Raw genomic sequence first — 22163 nt, 5'->3', positions numbered from 1 at the left:
TCCCGGATCGGGCTCTACGCCCACCTGCGGACCCACAAGTAGACAACGCTGAGAAGAAGACTGTCATACTCGTCTCGAGTGACCGCCGATGATGATGATGATGAGTTCATCTGGTCCCGGCCTACAGGCAGAAACTTAAAACTTCTAAGCCTGTAGTGAGGACTGTGAGAAAGTGGACAGTGGAGTCAAGGCAGGACCTCCAAGCCTGCTTTGACTGCACAGATTGGGGAGTCTTCGAAGCTGCAACTTCAGACCTGCATGAACTTACTGACACTGTTACATCATACATCTGTTTTTGTGAGAATCTGTGTGTGCAGACTAAGACCTTCTGCACGTACAACAACGACAAACCTTGGTTTACACCGAACCTCAGGAGGCTGCGCAAAGCCAAGGAGGAGGCCTACAGGAGCGGCGACCGGGACCTGTTCAAGCAGACCAGAAACACACTGAACCGACAGGTCAGGAGAGCCAGGAGGTGTTACGGGGAGAGCCTGGAGAGACACCTCTCTGCCAATCCTGACCCCTCAACAGTGTGGAAAGGTCTGCAGAGCATCACGGGCTTCAAGAAACGAACCCCCCAACCTGTGGAGAGCCCAAGGCTTGCTAACCAGCTGAACAGGTTCTACTGCAGGTTTGATCGGTCCTCCCACACAACAGGACCTCCTGCAGCACAATCAACATACTCCCATCCCCTCACAACCGCTCTGTCCACACCATCACCGCTGTCACCTAATCTCTCTCTTGCAGAGGCCGTGCCCGCACTCCAGATCCGTGAGGAGGAAGTGCGCCTGGTGTTCCGGAGACAAAAGATCAGGAAGGCACCGGGCCCAGACGGCGTGTCACCCTCCTGCTTGAAAGTCTGTGCTGAGAACTCACACCACTCTTAGAGTCTCAGAGTCATTGCTGTGCTATAACATCCTGCTCTCCACACCTTTTTGGATTGTCTACACTGTTTGAACTATGTGTCTTCTCTGCATCCATTGCAGCCTGGTCATCCTGGAAGTAGGACCCTCCTATCTGTGGTCTCTTCTCAAGGTTTCTCACTTCCCCTAGTCGGAGATTTGAGTTATTCCTTGCCCTCATGGGAGTTAAAGATCAGGGGATCGCTGAGAATATTGTCATTTGTCATTTTCACATGTTCTGAGTGTTGTTAGTCACCTAAATGTTGAACAGAGACTGTGATGTATCGAAGTCAAATTCCTCGTTTGGCACGCTCAAACATGGCGAATAAATTCTTCTTGAATCTTGAATCTTGAAATATTTGCGACATTATGGGTGAGATAGGGCCTGATCTTGTTATAGACATATATTTTCTGTTTGAGCTTATGAGTGAGAGTCTTAACATGTTTTTTGTAGGTGAGGTGGGAGTCTAAGTGCACTCAAAGATATTTATATGTGTCTGTGACTATTAGAGTTTGATCGGATAGAGTACTGGGGACAGTTATGGAGATGTTTTTCCTAGGGGAGTGGAAATACATGATTTCAGATTATTTTGTATTGATCGTCAGTTGGTTTACTTTTAGCCAGTCATGTAGGAGCTGGAGATCAGAAGTAAGTTTGGAGTTTATGGTTTTGGTGTTGGGATCTGAAGTGAAATTAACTGTGTCGTCAGCATATAATTGTGTGAAGTCAGCATATAATATGATTTGAGTTTGTTCGCATATGTTGGGCATGTCATTGATATACATGATGAATAATAATGGGCCCAGTATGCTGCCTGGGGGACACCAGTGGGAGATGGTAGTGGAGTAGATGTTGCCTGACCAATATTAACAACCTAGATTCTATCTGAGAGGTATGAGGAGAGCATAGTTAAAACTGAGGGGGAGAGATGAAAGGAAGCTAGTTTGTTATGGAGTATTTGGTGATTAACTGTGTCAAAGGCTTTACGGAAATCTATAAAGACTGCTCCTGTGATGTGGTCTTGATTAAGAGAGGTGCGTATATATTCTGTGAATAGTAGCTGTGCAGATAGTGTTGAATGAGCTGATCGGAAGCCGAATTGTGAGTTGTTGAGAAGGTTGTTTGTTTCAAGATGTTCAAGATGTTTCAAGACGATAAGTTGTTTTGACAGGATTTCTTCTGAGAATTTTGATAGAGGTGGGAGGATTGATATGGGACAGTAGTTGGATAGGGTTGTTCGGTCGTCTGATTTAAATATGGGGGTTATTTTTGCTTTTTTCCACGCGGTCGGAAATATGGAATGTCTTATGCAGAGATTGATTAAGTGGAGGATTAAGGGTAGGAAGCTACTGGCGTGGGTCTTGTAAAAATCTGTTTAATCCATATATGTCTTTGGCCTTTGAGTTATTGAGTGAACTGAAAATACTGGATAACTCTGAGAGAGTAATCTCAGAGAAGGTAAGCTTGTCTGATGAGGGAGTTATAGGTGTGGGTGGTGATGGAGGAGCAAAGTGTTCTGCCAGTTCTTTAATAGACGTGGTGAAATAATTATTAAATGCATTTGCAATCTGTTCCTCATCAGTAGTGAGTGTATTTTGTAAAGATATTTGTATGTTGTTGTTTGTATTTTCATGAGTTTGCCCAGTGATGGATTTTAGTATCTCCCAGAGGATTTTGGGGTTTGTGGCGGCCTGAGTGATTTGCTCCTGGAAGTAGGTGGTTTTAGCCTTACTTATCTCTAAGGTGCATTTATTTCTAAGATGTATGAGAGCTGTTTTATTTTCAGTAGTTTTTGTTGACCTATACAATTTCAGTGCAGTGATTTTTTTTTTCACAAATTTTCAAAATTCAAAAATCCACAATGTAGTGAAACCGCAAGAAACGAACCGCGATGTACGTAGCAAGGGATTACTGTCATTTAAACTGCAAGTGACGTCACATGCACCGCGCGGCGATTGTTTACATAAAGGACAAAGGATTCGATCACGGGATGATGAAGATGACGAAGGGCCCCACGTTTGAAGGATTTAATGATTTGGAGTGACACAAGCTTTGAAAAACGTATTTATGTTATAGTTATTTGATATATTTTATTTCGTGTAGCAACTTGTATATGATTTTATTGTTACAGTTCAGTAGTTGTTGGCTCGTTGAACTCTTGTTTTGTCAAATAAGGAGCCGTTTACCATACCCACGTCTTTCCTGGTACTTTGTTAACGCTACAATATAGTTATATACTAGATCTGTGCGGCGCACGCGCAGTGTTGTTGACATAAAGCACGAGGAATTTGATCGATGGATTTAATGATTAGGAGTGACACAGATGGTTTGATAATATTGTTGTTATATGATAGTTATTTTAAATATACTTTATATATCGTTATTTGGGTCTGTGGAATAATTAGAAATGCCTTACAATGAGTCCGATGTCAGCGGCGCGGCGCATATGCGGCATTGTTTACATAAAGGACAATCGATGGGTTTAATGAATTGGAGTGACACAGATGGTTTGATAAACGTGTTATTTATGTCATACTTATTTGAATAACTCGGAATAATACACCAGGCCTGTTCTCAGCTCCTCGTTTGTGTATATGTCACGTTAGTATATCATATCGTTTAGCCTGTTTTTGCTGGTTCATGTCTGTTCTTGGTGTTAGATTTTGATGAATAAATTTGCTCCAAAAGTGCGACTTATACTCCGGTGCGACTTATATATGTTTTTTTTTTCACTTTATTGTGCATTTTATTGCTGGTGCGACTTATACTCCGGAGCGACTTATTGTCCGAAAATTACGGTATTTATACAACAGTTTTCTGTTGTAAAGTTCAACATATTCTAGTTGTCTCTTTAGCCTCCTCTGTCACAGCAACAACAGCATCTCTGTGCACTGTAGCCGTCCGTGTTCAATCCTCCAATTTGACGATGGGTATTTCCTCTTTGTTTTTTTAATTTGTTCAAGCTAATGAGATGCTCCACAGTTTATTTCTGGGAATCACAAATCACAATGTTGTCAAGGATGTATACATGTTTCTCATTGCAATTCAGGTGTTCCTCAAGATTATGGAATGGCACATCTCTGTGGCGAGCAGTGTGAGTCTCTGACACTGACATCCAACCTGTTGCCTTGTCGCACCACATGGACTACACAAGCCTATCACCCCCTTCAAGAGCAGTTGCTAAGTTGCTTAACTGTTTTCTTTTTTATCTGAAAACCTTGTTTTGTACAATGGAAATACCAAACGACTGAGTGCTTATAAACATTTAATGTTTCACATCAAGATCACATTTTTGTTTTCTTTTGTACAATGGAAATACCAAACAACTGAGTGCTTATAAACATCATTTAATGTTTCACATCAAGATCACATTTTTGTTTTCTTTTTAACAACTGGCCAAGTTTCTAAATTGTACATGAGAAAAAAAGGCATAATACATTTTTTAAGAAACTTATTGCGAAACCGTTTGGCACCCATTACCTTGTTTGGTAGTCCCAAGGATGTGATGTAATTAATAAAAATATTACATAATAGAAAATGAAGGAAACTGAACAAAGTACAAAAAAAAGCCCGCAAACAGATCATAAAAGTATCCCTGCAACACCTGGAGAGATAGATTACACTTTTCTACAATTTTCTCCAAGTGCACAATAAAATGAATATAAAAGCAAAACGAGTGGACTTTCTATATGTCATATGTGTAGGAACACATTTTAAGCAGTTAATTATGTTTATGCTGTTATTTACAGCCATTAAGTTGAAGTCGAGCGACCTCTCAGTACACGTCACTTGTCAATCAAATCAGTCATTCACTTTCAATCCAGCGATTACCACTTGCCTCCACTTGGGGGCAGGCTGGATGTGGAGGTCTGCGAGGGGGAGATGAACTCTGGTGGGCTGGACTGTTTCTGGGGCAGCACCACCCTTGTGGTTTTGTAGCGAGCTGTACTAGTGGTTCTGCAGCAATCTGAACTTGCCCTAAAACGCCCCAATTGATCTAATGACGACACGCTACTTGTGTCTGGAATTTCAATACAAACGCTCCACCGGAAACACTGAACACATGCGTATAAGAGCTTTTTCGTCTTCGTTTCAGACCGCTTGGGCGAGCCAAGCAGTGTTAGATGCATTGCTGTAGTAGAGAGCGGAGCAATGTGGGCGTCACGAAAGTCTGCTACGAAGCCTCTGTCACAAAAATATTTTCTAACGTCGGAGTGAAAAGAAAAGAGTGAATCCAAAATACTCACTCACTCACTCACTCACTCACTCACTCACTCACTCACTCACTCACTCACTCACTCTACTCTACTTACTTACTTACTTACTTACTTACTTACTTACTCACTTACTTACTACTCATCATCAAGTCAGAAATTGCATTATATAAACGTTTCAAAAATATCTTGTGTTACTTTATTTGGGGTTTTTTTTTAAACCCAAAAATCTGTCAGATCATTTTGCCGGACCCTGTATATAAAAGCGCCACGATCTCACTACTCTCAATTTAAAGAAACACGAACCTGGTCATGATTCAGTGCAGTTTTACACCACTCTTAAGAGACAGTTTTTGTACAGGTCTGGTAAACTGTTTCACTAGAATATATCATTTGCATACGTAGCCGCAAATTAACCATTCAGAAATGAGCCAGCAATGTACAGTACACATTTGAACAAATTGATGGTTACAAATCTTGAGTTCTAATTTACCAATTAAAGTGTCTATTACCATATTGTCCGTGGCAGCAACTCCGAAGGCGGAAGTTGCTGCCAAAACTGTCAGAAAGGTTTGTTAAGGGAAGACCTATACACTTTGTCTGAACAAAAGAATACAATGGCTAGGGTCGTCTTATATTCGGGCCAATACAGTATGTAGGCAGACATACTATTTTACGACAATTTGACCTACGCTGCCACCTAGTGACCAAAACCTGACAGCCACTATACATGCTACTCCTAATTTTCATCCCAAATGCATTCTACCAAGCAGGAGAGCACAAGTTTCTCCCTTGAGTTGGGAAATAATTCAATATAAACTGCCTACGTGCACCTGATGAACATCAGTTGAAATAAAACTTAATGACAGGAATATATCTGGAAGCAAACACTGATATCATTCCTTGTACCCTAAGAATAAACCACTCTATGGCCAAGACGTGCTAAAATTACAAGGACCAACTTTGAGCAATTTATAGTCTGATATTCAGAATGTTTTTAGTTTTTTTTTTTAATAAATTTACATTTTAGCCCTAATTGATTGGGAATAGAAATTGCACTGAAATTTGTAGAAAATGGAAGTGCCAATTAATACAAAAAATACTAGGACAAAGTACAATTTGAATTGAATCTGCTTGGTATTCATCAAGTTTTATTATGCCTTTGTTTAACCAGGTTCATGTTTTAAAGTTAAAATAATTATATCTTAACTGATAGAAATTGTTCATATACTTAAATTAGACCACATCAAAGACCTAATTTGAACAAAAGCAACAACAAAATTCATTTGGGAGTATGCACAAGAACCTTTATTGACAGCAGACAGAACACTGAAAACTGGAACAGACTTTGAACAGTAGGAATTGGAAATTGAGCTTTCAAAAGAAATGCAAGAAAGGGGGGCAGAGGGAATTAGGGCATCTCTTCTTCCTCATCCTCACCAAATTCTCCCTCCTCCTCAGCAGTAGCATCCTGGTACTGCTGGTACTCTGACACCAGGTCATTCATGTTGCTCTCTGCTTCTGTGAACTCCATCTCATCCATGCCCTCACCTGTGTACCAGTGGAGGAAAGCTTTGCGCCTGAACATGGCTGTAAATTGCTCAGAGATACGTTTGAACAGCTCTTGGATGGCTGTGCTGTTGCCAATGAAGGTGGCGGCCATCTTGAGGCCACGAGGGGGAATGTCACACACTGCCGTCTTGACATTGTTGGGGATCCATTCAACAAAGTAGCTGCTGTTTTTGTTCTGCACATTGAGCATTTGCTCATCTACCTCCTTCATGGACATGCGGCCACGGAAGATAGCAGCAACGGTCAGGTAGCGCCCGTGGCGTGGGTCACAAGCGGCCATCATGTTTTTCGCATCAAACATCTGCTGGGTGAGCTCAGGGACAGTGAGGGACCTGTACTGCTGGCTGCCTCTGCTTGTGAGGGGTGCGAAGCCTGGCATGAAGAAGTGCAGACGGGGGAAGGGCACCATGTTGACAGCCAGTTTGCGCAGGTCAGCATTGAGCTGTCCAGGGAACCTGAGGCAGGTAGTGACGCCGCTCATGGTGGCAGAGACCAGATGGTTAAGGTCGCCGTAGGAGGGAGTGGTGAGCTTGAGGGTACGGAAGCAGATATCGTACAGAGCCTCATTGTCGATGCAGTAGGTCTCATCTGTGTTCTCTACCAACTGGTGGACCGACAGCGTTGCATTGTAGGGCTCAACCACCGTGTCTGATACTTTGGGAGAAGGCACCACGCTGAAGGTGTTCATGATGCGGTCCGGGTACTCTTCACGGATTTTGCTGATGAGCAGAGTGCCCATTCCGGAGCCAGTACCACCACCCAATGAATGTGTGAGCTGGAAACCCTGCAGGCAGTCACAGCTCTCAGCCTCCTTCCTCACCACATCCAAGACAGAGTCCACCAGCTCTGCACCTTCTGTGTAATGACCCTTAGCCCAGTTGTTACCAGCACCACTCTGACCTGTAAGAGGGGTGGGGGAGTTGTAAAATAAATGGAAAAATAAAAAAAACAGCACGGCACTTATGACTGCCAGAACACACAAAAACAGTAGCGTGAACCAATTCCAATATCTTACCAAAGACAAAATTGTCTGGTCTGAAGACCTGACCAAAAGGTCCAGACCTCACAGAGTCCATTGTGCCTGGCTCCAGGTCAACAAGCACAGCCCGGGGAACATATTTTCCACCTATGAAAGCAGTGATGTATATAAATGTATTGAGAGTTATTACCACAAGATGAATATACATTAGATCTTACCTGAAGCTTCATTGTAGTAGACATTGATCCTGTCCAGTTGAAGGTCACTGTCACCGTGGTAAGTACCAGTTGGGTCAATGCCATGCTCATCACTAATCACCTCCCAGAACTAAAAAGAGAGAAAGGTTAACTAACAGTTAATTGCACATATTTGGCAATAAATATAAACCTTGAGTTCCAAAATACCCATGTACACAATTGCACTAAAACTAAAAATGTAGTTTCTATAATTCATTAAAAGGGGAAATTAACTAAAATAGATCACGTCAAAAGAAAAGAAAATAAGTTATAAATTGTTTTCCCGCCATGGACTTGAACGCGCGCGCGCCCTGAATCCTTATTGGCTGAGATCCCATTTTGAAATATGGCATTACGTCATCAACCGCCAGTACAGCCCACTCCCAGCAAATGCCGGGCCCAGCTCAAGACGCAATGCGGTGTAGGCCTCATCGAGCTTCGGGAAGAAATCCGAGAAAATATTCATGTTGCAAACGCAAATTTATGAACTTTTAAAACGTTCAGTCACATTCATCGACTGAAATCACAGTGTGCGTGACGCGCATCTTAATTTTATTTGCTCCTCCGTTGTAGTGGTAAAAGTGTTATATACTGTTCAGGAAAAGGTTTAAGTCGTAAGTGATCTTATTTGATATTTAATTCTCCCGATTAAAATTTCAGCATCCAACACGTTACAAAATTGAGTATGTGTGTGTCTAGAAGGGGGGGGGGGGTAAGGGGAAACTGAAAAAATATATATACCGTCTAAATACAATCGGACTACGTTTTTATTAATTAAAATAAAATCATTGCGATTTTCAGAAGACAGCGAGAGTTACCGTTATACAGAAATACTCATAAGTAGGACACGTTGATAATCCTAGGGTGTGGCTTCTAGGACACCAACAGGCACAAAGCAACAATTACAGGAGAATAAAAGCTGTTTTAACGGCATTTTAAAAACAAATTCGAGACTTCAGCCCCAGAAAATGACCACTCACCTTAGCACCAATCTGGTTTCCACACTGGCCAGCCTGAAGATGCACAATTTCCCTCATTTTGTCAAATTTAGAAAGTACACTACTCAGCTGCTCTTTGGCTTGTTGGAAGTGCGCGTACAATGGCGGAACATCCCTATTTATAATACTTAAGACCCGCCCTTAAATCCAGTCGTCAATGGTTGATTGGCCAAATTAGAAAAAAAAACTTGACAGTCACTAAACCCAACCAATGGAATTTAATCTAGGCTTTACTCCATTGGACAGATTTCTCGCAATCATTCTTCTCCAAGTTTCACCGGCTTGCGTGCGTGGAGAAGTCAGGCGACTGCAACCATGATGAGATGGCAAAATTGAACAAAACCATCAAGCCATATGAAATGTGTCTTTAAATTGTGGGCTGTCTCAGTCTGTTTAATATTAGATACTATTTAAATGATATCATTTAACATGGAAACTATTTCAAATAACTAATGGAACAAACAAAATCAAACAGCTGACCCAAATACAACATGGCCGAAGAAAAGAATATTTAACATTTACGTCGAACAATGTCACTATAACCCAATTTCATTTTAAATGCTTAGTTTGTTTTAGATTCGAGAACATGTGGCTTTTACTAATGCTACTTATGTTGCTATGGTCAGTTTCCAAGGACCGAGGGGGGATGGGAGGAGATTTCTCTCAGGTTGATGGCTTGTCGCTATGACGATGATTTTTCTACACTGGATTGGAAGAATTATATGCATAAAACGAGCAGTGTGAGCTTTCCATACAGACATTGCAGCATTTAGGACAGTATTTATGCATGCCATACATTATCACTCCATCTTAAAGTGTTGCAAAGTATTGACTTAAATTAACTTGGATTGGTACACTACATATCGGACTGTATGAATATTAAAGATCTATATTTCAGTCTGAGTGTGTTTCTTTACACTTACACCACGCATGTTATGTAGGTTACGTTTCTTGCTTCTTTTGTGTCTAATGTGACACAAAGACCTGCTTTCTCCATGACAATGTCATTGAGAGAATGGGCTGTAATATCTATGTCTCTCAGGTGCAGTTAGCTCTGATATAGTACATAGTTTTCTCTTTTCAAACAAGCATATTTTGGATTATGGGAGTGCAAGTTTAAAATTTGAGAAACACAAGAACCACAATTTTCTTATATCTTTCATTGAAACCAAACGTGATTCAGTTTTCAACATGGCAATGATTACGATTGCTGTGTTGAATACTAAAATACTTTTGGATACAAGTTATTCTTTTTTTTTTCCATGAACAACTTCCACCAGCTACTGAAATTGTAAACATTGATCAATGTTTTACATTTTTCAATACAAACCGCTGTGCTAAACAACATTCACAACAGTGATGGAGGGTTTTATTTTTTAGTTTCTTGTAGAATGTGTATGTACTAATCTGACGTTTGACCCCATCTGTTTGTAGCAACTTTAATTTGATATTCAAATTCAAACTCTTAGCCTCAACAAGAAAAATAATTTCTGTGAATTGAAAATATGAGTCCGAGGAGTATGCCCACTAACAAGCCTCCTGTTCTGATCTTGGATCTCAGCGCCTCCAGCACAAATCTTTGCGTGTATGCCATTTTTTGCCTGCACCTTTTATGCATTTTATTTTAACCATTACTGATCAATTGTTGCCAGTCTAACATTTTGGTCTACTTCCTCTTTAATGCATGTCTGTTCAATTGTCAATCAAAAGAATGAAGACATTCTTAACGAATGAACAAAACCACGATGAAGCTCATCATCTGCTGGGTATCCTTTCAGTACAGAAGATGTCTCTACACTGCCATGTTTAACTGGAGGTACTTCCTATGACTCAGCATTTGTCAGAAGACTGCGGCATTAGCACTCAGTCAGATCAATACTTGAGAGGAAACACATGCTATTCTGCTTCGCAGAGACACACCCTGAATTGATCCTGTACGTGGGCTGTAATTCTTTATTCAAAAACATACCATTTTAATGTATCAAAACCAGAAATCATTGGGGAAGGGGAGTTTAAAACGAATAGTTATGAGGGGAGCAAAGTAGTAACTATAAATGAAGGAGGCATCCCTGAAATTAGGATTGATGAACAATTATGACCACTCGTGGATTTATTACCACTATTATATTGTTTACACATACCGTTCACTACAAAATACATAGACTTTATATTTCACAATGCTTAGTATTTTTTACATCAGTGGTTTCTTTAATGTGCTATCTCAGCATTGGAGGGGTATGATAACAAGAACATTGAAATTTACAGTCGAATATAAATCTGGGTAATTGTGCAATCTGTTCTGTCAAGGTCAAAATTCTCAAAATGTAAAAATACTGGCTGTGTAGCTTCAAAGTAATTGGTTCTGCCAGAACCCATATCTCAATGCTACAGAAATGGCTTGAGCAGTATTTGTGCACTGTAATCCTGCGACAAAACAAATATTTCCATCCATGACCTTGCAACACTGCAATTTTTGTTCGTTTAAATTTGGCTGTGATGGACTCTACTGTTGTTTATTTGAACATTGTGTGGGAACAATGGAATTGTATGGTGACAGTTGTAGGGGAGACATGTTGAAGTGGAATAGCTGTGCTCGTGTGCACTATGTTAGCTAAGAGAACCATTGATTCACTTAGATCAAGTTACTGTGTCTATAATTCAACAGCGTTCAGCCAAGCCCACATTCTGTTGCAAACTGACACACACACATTCACACACATAGACGCACACACATAAACCTACACACGCGCGCACACACACACGCACGCAAACACACACAAACCCCATCAAAGTGTGTCAGAATGTCAGGGCATACTTTGTGTTGAATGCAGGTTACACCTACAACTACTCCATTGTAAAATAAGATAAAACACAATGGTTTGCGTGGGAAAGAAACAAGATGAATAGACATTTCTATAAGATGTGTTAAAATAACACCCACATAGTGTAGCCACATTTTTGTTTCTTTTACCTGCATGTCAATAGGGCGGTTCATGCCTAATATCTCTCTCGCTGTCTCTCTCCCTGTGTGTGTGTATGTGTGTGTGTGTGTGTGCATGTGTGTGTGTGTGTGTGTGTGTGTGTGTGTGTGTGTGTGTGTGTGTGTGTGTGTGTGTGTGTGTGTGTGTGCGTGTGTATCTGGTGGGATCACCATCTGTCTCTCTTACTGAGTACAACCCATTTCCATTGCATGCAATTGATGAATTGGTCAAGTGTGGCCTGTGAAATGGAATAATGATGAAGTTGCTGGATAATTGGAGGAACTAGAACATGCTTACACCGATTTGAAGAATATCAGCCAATCATTTCCAGTGGGTAAGAGTTCTGGTTAGTATGTGCCCATGGATTTTCAGCCTTCCGGAATCTTGTACAGAACCTTGACACAAGCCAGGTAATGTCCATGAGGAGCTGATCCACTCATGGGAAAGATGTGTTGGCCCCACGCCCATCCCAAAGAAGTATGTCCTGGAAGTTCCTTTTGTCTTAACTCTGTTCTTTCCTGCTTTGTCCTAACACTCTTGTGACGTGACAGTGTAGATGGCACCTTGATGATGATGATCATCATCACTCCTGAGATCACTCCGGATGAGGATATGTCCCATTGATCGACGGAAGTCAACATGGTCTTTATTGCAGCAACCCATTGGAATCCTAAGCAGCTAGTTTCAGTTAATTAATGTACATTCTGAATCATTTTATCAATGTAATATGGAATTGCTTGTTCTCGAACGAGTGTCTTCGACAGGTAAATAATTTATCTAAGAAAGCAGTTTGAGATGATTTCAACTATAAGCGGTCCATTTATTTTATACCTATTGGAGATCATGAGACACAGTTCCCACAGGACTGTTCAAAACCCCAAAAGAGTTTAATATTATAAAACAACAACAAAAATAGTCAATGCTTAATATAAAAAAGACAGAACACAAACTCACAAATAAACTGTCCTATTTATTTTATAGATCAGTACCGTAATTTTCGGACTATAAATCTCGTTTTTTTTTCATAGTTTGGGTGGGGGGGGGGGGGGGGGGCGACTCATACTCAGGAGCGACTTATATGTAATTTTTTTCACAAATTTTCAAAATTACAAAATCTGCGATGTAATGAAACCGCGATAAATGAAGCGCGATGTAGCAAGGGATTACTGTCATTTGAACTGCAAGCGACGTCACTGGTGCCGCGCGGAGGTTGTTTACATAAAGGACAAAGGATTCAATCACGGGATGACGAAGATGACGAAGGGCCCCAGGTTTGAAGGATTTAATGATTTGGAGTGACACAAGGTTTGAAAAACGTATTTATGTTATAGTTATTGGATATATTTTATTTTGTGTAGCAACTTGGAGATGTTTTTACCGTTACAGTTCAGTAGTTGTTGGCTCGTTGAACACTTGTTTTGTTAAATAAAGAGCCGTTTACCATACCCACGTATTTCCTGGTACTTTGTAAACACTACAATACAGTCATATACCAGATCTGTGCGGCGCGGCGTTGTTGACATAAAGGACGAGGAATTTGATCGATTGATTTAATGATTAGGAGTGACACAGATGGTTTGATAATATTGTTGTTATATAAACCCACGTCTTTCCTGGTACTTTGTTAACGCTACAACATAGTTTTATACTAGATCTCTGCAGCGCACGGGCGGCGTTGTTGACATAAAGAACGAGGAATTTGATCAATGGATTTAATGATTTTGAGTGACACAGATGGTTTGATAATATGGTTGTAATATGATAGTTATTTGAAATATACTTTCTATATCGTCATATGGGTCTGTGGAATAATTAGAAATGCAACTTACAACGGGTCTGATGTCAACAGTCAAAGCTCAACCCGACGACGACTAAAGCCCTAACCCTGCCCCCCTTTGCCGTCATCCTCCATTTTGATTTGAATCAACAAATCAAATTAACCATAAACTGGTTCCTGAGCTTATTATTTGAAATTACCATCTAGCGCTGAACTACGAGTACAAAGATGTTAACTTTAGAAAATCCGTAACATTTCCGGGTCAAAGTACAATTCAAACTGCCTGTAGCCACCTAAATAATACCAGCCACTGATCAGAAGCTAAACTGAAACAGCCGTGTATAAAAAAGAAAAAGAAAAACATGTAATGCAAGTCTGTGTAGCAGCACCAATACGCAACACAACATATACGGCGCATACGCGGCATTGTTTACATAAAGCACGATCGATGGATTTAATGAATTGGAGTGACACAGATGGTTTGATAAACGTGTTATTTATGTAATACTTACTTTAATAACTCTGAATGTTACGTCAGGCCTGTTCTCAGCTCCTCGTTTGTGTATATATCACAATAGCATACCGTATTGTTTAGCCTGTTGTTGCTGGTTCACGTCTGTTTTTGGTGTTAGATTTTGACAAATAAATTTGCCTCAAAAGTGCGACTTATATATGTTTTTTTTTCACTTTATTGTGCATTTTATGGCTGGTGCGACTCATCCTCCAGAGCGACTTATAATTAAAAAATTACGGTATTTGTTATTTCAACAATATTAGGATGAATGCATTTTAAAACACAAAAAAGGCTAAATATCCTTTTTCAAGTGCTAGGTTTTTATAATGTAGAACTATATAAAATTAATTCCAAAACATTTTCCATCATAAATGTGATCTATTCCTTCCTGAGCTGTCATCATGCAAGAGGGGTTTGAACATCCCACTGTTCCTACGAGTTTTCTGGGGCTCAATTTATACTCTAAGTAGATCGAGTCACTATAACTATAGTTGATGATTATTGTGTGATCAAAAATTGTGATAATTGAGAATTTTTTTTAATTCTGAAAGGTTAGAGGTTGAGTCAACTTTCGTACAAGCAATAAGTACAACAGAAACATATGCAGTTCAGGCCGCTGGGATCACAACAGCCTCACACTCAAGTGGTGGATTAGAAGCATAGCTCTGACCTACCTGCGTGGACTTTATATTCAGAATTTAGTTTTACTAACGTGTTTCACCAGTATAAAAGGTTAGGCTTATGGTTAGTAGATTAGGGTTAGGGTTAGGGTTAGACTTATTGAAATAAGTGCAAACATTTCATTGAATGCAAGAGAATAAATCAGAATGACAGGATTTTGTACCACCAATCAAAGTATGCTATACTACTGTAGTAATAGACTTTTATAATAACATAATGAAAAAATGTACGATTGTTTTAGATGGAATCATGATACAAAGACAAGGTAAATTCCTTTTTTTCTGAGGGTTGGAACGCCTCGGATTTCCCTCAGAAGAGCTGGATGAAGTGACAAGGGAGATGGAAGTTTAGGTTTCCCTGCTTGAGATGCTGACCCTGCAACAAGACCTGTAAAAGCAAAAGAAATTGGATACGAGCTTGAAATATAGTACATGTTTTACTTAGCACACGGAAACGTATTGACAGATAGTGGACTGGTTGCCAGTCAATCGCAAGGCACACATAGAGAAAAACAACAATCATTTTTATGCAAATCTTCCAATAAAAATATATTACATAAATAGAATCACTTAGTTGCCACAAAAGTGCTTATACATGCTCATAAAACATGCTAATGGCTATGAATAATACAGTGGTTTCCTTTTACAATTTTGCTATTTCTTTCCCTTGCAATTCATTATGTGTAGCCAAGCTGCCGCATGTCCAAGCACAAGCTGCAGTGTAAAAGGGCCTGATGGTCATCCTGTTGTCGAAGTCCATAATTCTCCTGGTCAGGCAGGAGGAACTCCAGATATCATGTTGCAAAAAGTGATACTGTGCCATGATACGAGGGGAGGGCTGAGTTCACTACGCTTATTAGTTGAAGTACAAAAAGTCATACTCTTGTGGAAAACGTCAGACTTGTACTGAGCGCATATTCTTATAGGTTGGATTGACACGACATGTTCAAATAACATAATTTCCATTCCAAATGTTTGATACCAAGTGGCACAAATTTTAAGACAAAAAAAACAACCAACAAACAAACAAATGTGATATTCACATTTGGGCAAGATAAACACTGCAGGTCCAAGTGAGCAATTCTGATTTAATACAAAATTCAACTTTAACATATTCCGTCATTTGGGCCAAATTTTAGCATTTGGACAAGTCACCAAATAAATGCCCGATTCTATATTTATTTGCTTCCTCCTGAACAGGAATAGTATTAGTATGTAAACCCCCCTATCACCAAAAGTCTGCTACAGTAAACTGGTTCCGACTGGAAAACGATATCTTCACAATGGTGATTCATCGTCCCCAAACTGGATGCACTACATTTTGCCTTGTAGTGACTTGTCCATGAGCTGTCTTGTATTATGTCTATGCACTTGACGCATTTGATAGAATTTACTGCTCATGTTAATTGCTAGGATTTGGGTTTTATGTGACTTTTATGTTGTATGCTTGAAAGTGTGACCTGTGGCAAACCAAATCGCCAAAGGTACAATTCAATAAACTTGAGTAGATATTTGATACACCAAGACTGATCTGGGAGCAACATCATGGTGCATGAAAGACTACAGTATTATGTAATAATAGATAAAAGGGGTTAGAGCAACCTAATAGGCTATTGTTCAGTTTCATGTCACCATAATGCACTTGGTTGCTTGGCAGAACTTGGTGGTGAGAAGGTGTAATATTTTTTATTGTTGGCCTTGACCATTTTCAGTGGAAAAATGCTCAAATTAGGTTGAAATGTTCAGTTTATCTACTCGCCACTTTTCATTAATTGAGAGCCCTACACCTAGTCTTTCAGGTTCAGTTCCTACTAACAAAGTTAAAAAGGCCACTAGAGACCAGAGGTGATTGCTCTAAGACTGTAGGGGAAGTAGCTTCCCCTAAAATGTAAAAAATAATTGATTAAAAATATAGTGTTGTGTGTACGTGTCATTGACTAAATCAAAAGTGTCAAACTCAAGGCCCGGGGGCCAGATACGGCCTGTCACATCATTTTATGTGGCCCGCGAAAACAAATTGTGCATCAAATTCGTGTCATTACTAGAATTGCAAATTGTCTTCACTTTTAATAATATCTTTTTTTTTATATATTTGACCAGTTTTTACTCGTCTGATTTGCCAACGAGTTATTTGTCAGTTTGTTTTGTAGCTTATACTGTGTACTGCATAATATGAGGTGCTCATACATTTATTTGGGTTGACAGTCATAATGGCCCTCCGAAAGAAGCCATGACTACAATGCGGCCCGTGAAAAAAATGAGTTTGACACCCCTGGAATATTCAACATTTGTCCAGAATCAGCTTCTTATCACTGGTAACGAACGACGTGGCTTTCCTTTCAGTCATTCCCGCAGCTCCACAATGCTTTAAACAGTGTAGAGCAGGCATGTCAAACTCTTTTTTTTTTTTTTTTTTGGAGGGCCGCATTGTAGTCATAGTTTCCTTCGGAGGGCCATTCTGACTGTCAACCCAAATGCATGTTTGAATGCCTCATATTATTTCCAGTATATGCTACAATACAAAGTCACAAATAACTCGTTTTCAAATCAGACTAGAAAAAAATTGTTCAAATAGTTTTAAAAGATGATTCTGAAACGTGAAGACAATTTATAATTTTAGTAATGACAGGAATGTGATGCACAATTTGTCTTTGCAGGCCACATAAAATGATGTGACGGGCCGTATCTGGCCCCTGGGCCTTGAGTTTGACACCCGTGACAAGAAGATTCGCTTCCCTCTCTGGACTTCTCAAGGTTTGACGGGGCCTCCTTTAGAACTTAAAAACATAAACTATTATACTTATTTACTGCCGCTAACAAATATCGGATGAGTGGGGAAGACGTGGACGCCTCTGGGAAGGAGGGAGGGTCAGCGCTGGTGGGTGAGCCTGCGGAGGTGGGGGGGAAAGGCGCCGCTCCCTCTCCTCGGCTGGCTCCCCCTGGTGGCTGCTCATCTCCTCCTGGGATTACTCCCTCTGGTGGCTGATCACTCCCTCCTCAACTACCCCCGGCGAGTGGCTGCTACCCGCAGCTGCCCGAAACTAATAATAAGTATGATGACTTGTTTGTCCCAAGACTGCCACCCTACCCTACATTATTCAACCCTTTCTCCCAGGCGGCATCCCAGTCTACCGGTGTAGCCCCAGCATTGCAAGCACCTATTGTGCAAATTACGGGTGGCCAAGTAGATTGTTCCGTTCTCGGCGGAGACATGTCTGGGACCCCTCCCATCGATGTCAGGGTCCCCGCGCTTGCGTCTGCTCCAGTGCCTTCACGAAGGGGTGATGACCCTATGCTAGGCAATCATTTTGACCAACTTTTGTCCATCATTACAGAAACGGTTGTAGACATAAAGAATTCCTGTTTGCGGGGTGGGGAGTCCCCTGCGAAGACGCTTTTGGCGCTTGATCGAATTAGTGGCTGCACATACGACTTTCCTCTGCATGGTGACTGGCGGGCACAACTTAACTCCCTTCCGGCTCATACCCGCTCGGTTATCGATAACCACCGTTTAGGGGTGACACAGGTCCGGCCCTCGATGCAGGACAATTACGCAAGCACCCCCAGGTGGCCTAGCCACGTGGCGACATCTGGGGGGGCCACCTCTCTCGGGCAAACGATTACGCTTGACCGTTTCTCGCAGCCCGGCGGGAACATGCCCCGGTTCTCTCCGGTGACCCCCCGGTCTCCCTCCGCGGATCCGGTTGGGGACTGTGTCAGAACAATCGAGGCTATTCGACTGAATTTGTTGGACGGAAGGTTGTTTGATAATGGGATGGCCCTCCCTCTGTTGGGCATCCTTCAGGTTGTATTTCGGGAAGAGGTACAGGGGGGGGGGGGCTGTGGATGATCGGGAGGAGCCCGGACCTCTTACCTCATTGGCTATGCCTTTGGTGTCCATGTCCTCCGCTGGAGGGATTCCGCAGTTACATATACTCCCTGGTCACTTGTGGATTTGGATTTGATTGTAGCCAGATTACCGCCATTGTCCACTGGTGGTGCGCCGTGGGTGGCAAGACCTTCGGCTGCCACCGCGGGTCAGATGTTGACCACGGGGGATGTTCTGTCCTTGCTCACGTCCTGCTGCTCTGCTGAGAAGCTGCTGGTTCTTCGCCAGAAGTTGGCCTGGCTTAGTTGTCCCGCGGATACTGCACTCGATGGGAACATGACGCATGCTCTGTCCGCCATTATACGTCTACTTTTTCCTACTCCCCAAGTTATCTTTGATGAAATGATCTTATCACCACTTCCTGGGGAGTCTCCCACTAAATTCTTGGACAGGGCAGTGGAGGAATTTAGCATGAAGACCTCGTCCAGCCCCGCATTGAGAGAAATGTCCGCCTCTGTGTTTCGGTCCGCCGTAAGTTGTGATTTGCCGGCTAGGGTGCAGGAACAGCTACGCGAAAATCCGACGGCGTTGTCCACAGATCATCGTGCGTGGGTTTCATTGGTGAGGTTTTATCTGATGCGACACAATAAGAGGTCCAGGAGGCTAAGGCTGCTGCGTGCCAGCCCAGACCTCAACAGGTAGAGTTGCAGGCCCCGGTAGCGGCGACGCAGACCCCGTCTAATCTTGAACCACCGGAGTGGGCTCCCCAGGCGCTCATGGCGCCGCAGATGAATGTCCCATCGAGGGGTCCGAGTTACAGTCAGCCAGGAGGTAGGTGGGCTGCGAATCAAGGTCGTGGGTTGATGGGTGAACCCCGCGGCACATTGTCGTCTATGGCCTTGATCTGTTGGAACTGTGGCAAAACTGGACATTTGTACCGGGGGTGCAGGTACCAAATCAACTACCCATTGGCATATGCCCCGTCACGATCTGGTCCGCGCTACCAAGTTCAGCCGCATATGCGGCAACCCACTGGTCCTGGACAGGGGGCGGGACAGTATCCCCTATGACGGTGCCCAATAATCGGAGAGACGGGTCTGCAGGAGCCCATCCTCAGAGTGATGCTGAATGGCGAGGCCACCGACTTTGTGGTGGATACCGGTGCCAGGTATTCCACCGTTACGAAGCTTCCTTCTCAGGTGGGCCTTTCTAGCCAAACGGTATCCCTTACCGTTTTTTTCGGGTAGGGCACATTCCCTGCCTCTGACACATGATGTGAAGGTGGCCGTGGCTCACCAACATCTGTACCATTCCTTCATCTTGGCGCCCAAGTGTCCCATCAATCTGATGGGAAGGGACCTGCTGATGAAGCTAGCCGCATCACTGTATTGCACTCCGGACGGGATCTGGATTGTATTCCCGAATGGGGAACGGTTTCTTTGTACTGCGCAACAGACCTATGATTCGCGCGTTCTTCCTCTGTTCTTGGACACTGACCTGCCCGACCCTGCTGCGGCTATGGCAGACATCTATTGGGCGGCGGTGGACTCATGGCATCGGGTCATGCGCCAAGTAGACAGTTGGCGGCCTTGGTTCTGCACACTTCGCCCTTACCTGCCCCTGTCTGATCCCTTTCATTGCACTTTGTACTATGACAGGTTGGGTGATTTGGTATATGCGGAGGGATTCCAACAGGTGGAGGGCAGGGAATGGCAGGTGCACAACACATATTTACTTGCAGGGCCTGCTGGGGTGGCTCTGCTGACTGATCTGACTGATGATCAACGTGCGTGGTACAGGATGGGTGAACCCCCAGACACGTCACTTCCTGCATGCACCCCCCATATTACGGTGATGGTGGCAGCAGACCACACTGCTAAGGATTTAGGCCCCATGACATATGCGGCCTCGCGGGCTTCCGATTGGGTTAACGTGTCTCCTGACCTGTCCTATTCATCATCCTGCGATTCTTATCGAATAAAGTTGTCAGCGACTCCGGTCCCCTCCATTCTGCAACATGTTCTCCTGCCTCGCAACCATGGCCGGGAGACTACAGATTCGGAGGGTGCCGGTGAGATGTTGGATGAGCTCCCTGCCGATCTTTGGTCACAGGGCTCCAATGACTTAGGCCTGTGTCGCAATGTCTCCCCAATTACATTTGAGATCACACCGGAACCGGTTTGTTTGCGACAGTACCATATTTCCCCTGAGGCGGCAGTAAGGATCTCCAAAAATGTCCGCTCCCTCCTCCAGTCTGGTGTTCTTCAGGTAGAGCCAGACCCCGCCTGGAACACCCCGATTTTGCCGGTGCCCAAAAAGGAAGGTGGGAAGTTCAGGATGGCTCATGACCTACGCGGCATAAATGCTAAAGTTCTCACTCCTCTTCTTCCGGTGCCCAACCCGTTTGCGGCGTTGTCTCTGCTCTCTCCGGACCACAAATTCTTTTCCTGTATTGATTTGGCGAATGCTTTCTTCTGCCTGCCGCTCGAAAGGTCGCTCCAGCATATCTTTGCCTTTACCTTTCAGGGTCAGACCTACTCCCACACTCGTTTACCCCAGGGATTTGTCCTCTCCCCTGGCCTTTTTAACGCAGCCTTGCGCATTCTGTCCTCAGTGGCCCTTCCTGATGGTGTCATGCTCGTCCAGTATGTGGATGACATACTTCTTGCTGCCCCCTCAGAGGCTGTCTGTTTGGAGGCGACTCAGGCAGTTCTGCTACACCTGTGGTCGCAAGGTCTGAAAGTTTCCTGATCTAAGTTGCAGTGTGCCCGCCGGCTTGTTTCTTTCCTTGGCCGGATGGTGTCTTCTGGGGGCACGCAGTTGAGTGCTTCCCATCGCTCTACTATCCTACATCATCCCCGACCGGAAACAGTACGGGAGATGCTTTGTTTCTTGGGTGTTGCCAATTACTCCCGTAATTTCATCCCTGACTTTGCCGAATTTACCTCCCCGTTGCGACAGTTGGTCAAGGAGGCTGGCATGCGCAACCTCACGGCCCCTCTGGCCTGGACGAGGCGGAACAACTGCTCATTGCTGTCGTCCGCAATTGATATGGCCATTTCCTGGTACGACTTGCCCTTTTCTTTGGATGTTTCTGTGAAGGACCGATCGGTTTCCGCTATTCTTTTCCAGAAACAAAGGGGGGATAGGAGAATACTCATGTTTTGCTCTGTTCTGCTAGACCCATATGAACAAAAACAGCCTCCCTGTGCGCGCTATGCCTCAGCATTGGCGAAACCTTTGCAAAAGACTGCACACATTACACTTGGGCATCAAACACACATTTTGACAACACATGGAGTGGTACAGTATGTCACCAGCCAACTATTCATCATGTCATCGGGCAGACAGTGCAAATTGGAGAAAATACTTACTGCACCGAATTTGAGTTACACACATGAAGGGGTGAATGCAGCACATGGATTGGGGGAAGGTCAGCCGCATGTGTGTGAAGAACGAGACTGGCAGGCACAGAAATTT

The 22163-nt window shown here is 42.9% G+C and overlaps 1 protein-coding gene across 1 annotated transcript; it reads right to left on the bottom strand.

Moving 5' to 3' along the window:
- Nucleotides 1-6402: 6402 nt before the first annotated feature.
- Nucleotides 6403-9023, bottom strand: LOC147057669 (tubulin beta-1 chain). Its single transcript, XM_085909911.1, has 4 exons — nt 8885-9023; nt 7887-7995; nt 7705-7815; nt 6403-7589 (listed from the first exon to the last, which is right to left on the bottom strand). The coding sequence occupies exons 1-4, from the start codon at nt 8939-8941 to the stop codon at nt 6529-6531; spliced, it is 1338 nt and encodes a 445-aa protein (XP_085766037.1). The 5' UTR covers nt 8942-9023; the 3' UTR covers nt 6403-6528.
- Between the last annotated feature and the right edge of the window lie 13140 nt (nt 9024-22163).

This window comes from Syngnathus leptorhynchus, chromosome 4 (assembly GCF_054491065.1).
Source record: "Syngnathus leptorhynchus isolate UIUO chromosome 4, UIUO_Slep, whole genome shotgun sequence".
Taxonomy (NCBI): domain Eukaryota; kingdom Metazoa; phylum Chordata; class Actinopteri; order Syngnathiformes; family Syngnathidae; genus Syngnathus; species Syngnathus leptorhynchus.
Note: the sequence above shows the minus strand (reverse complement) of the source record. Positions and strands in the feature narration are given on the sequence as shown.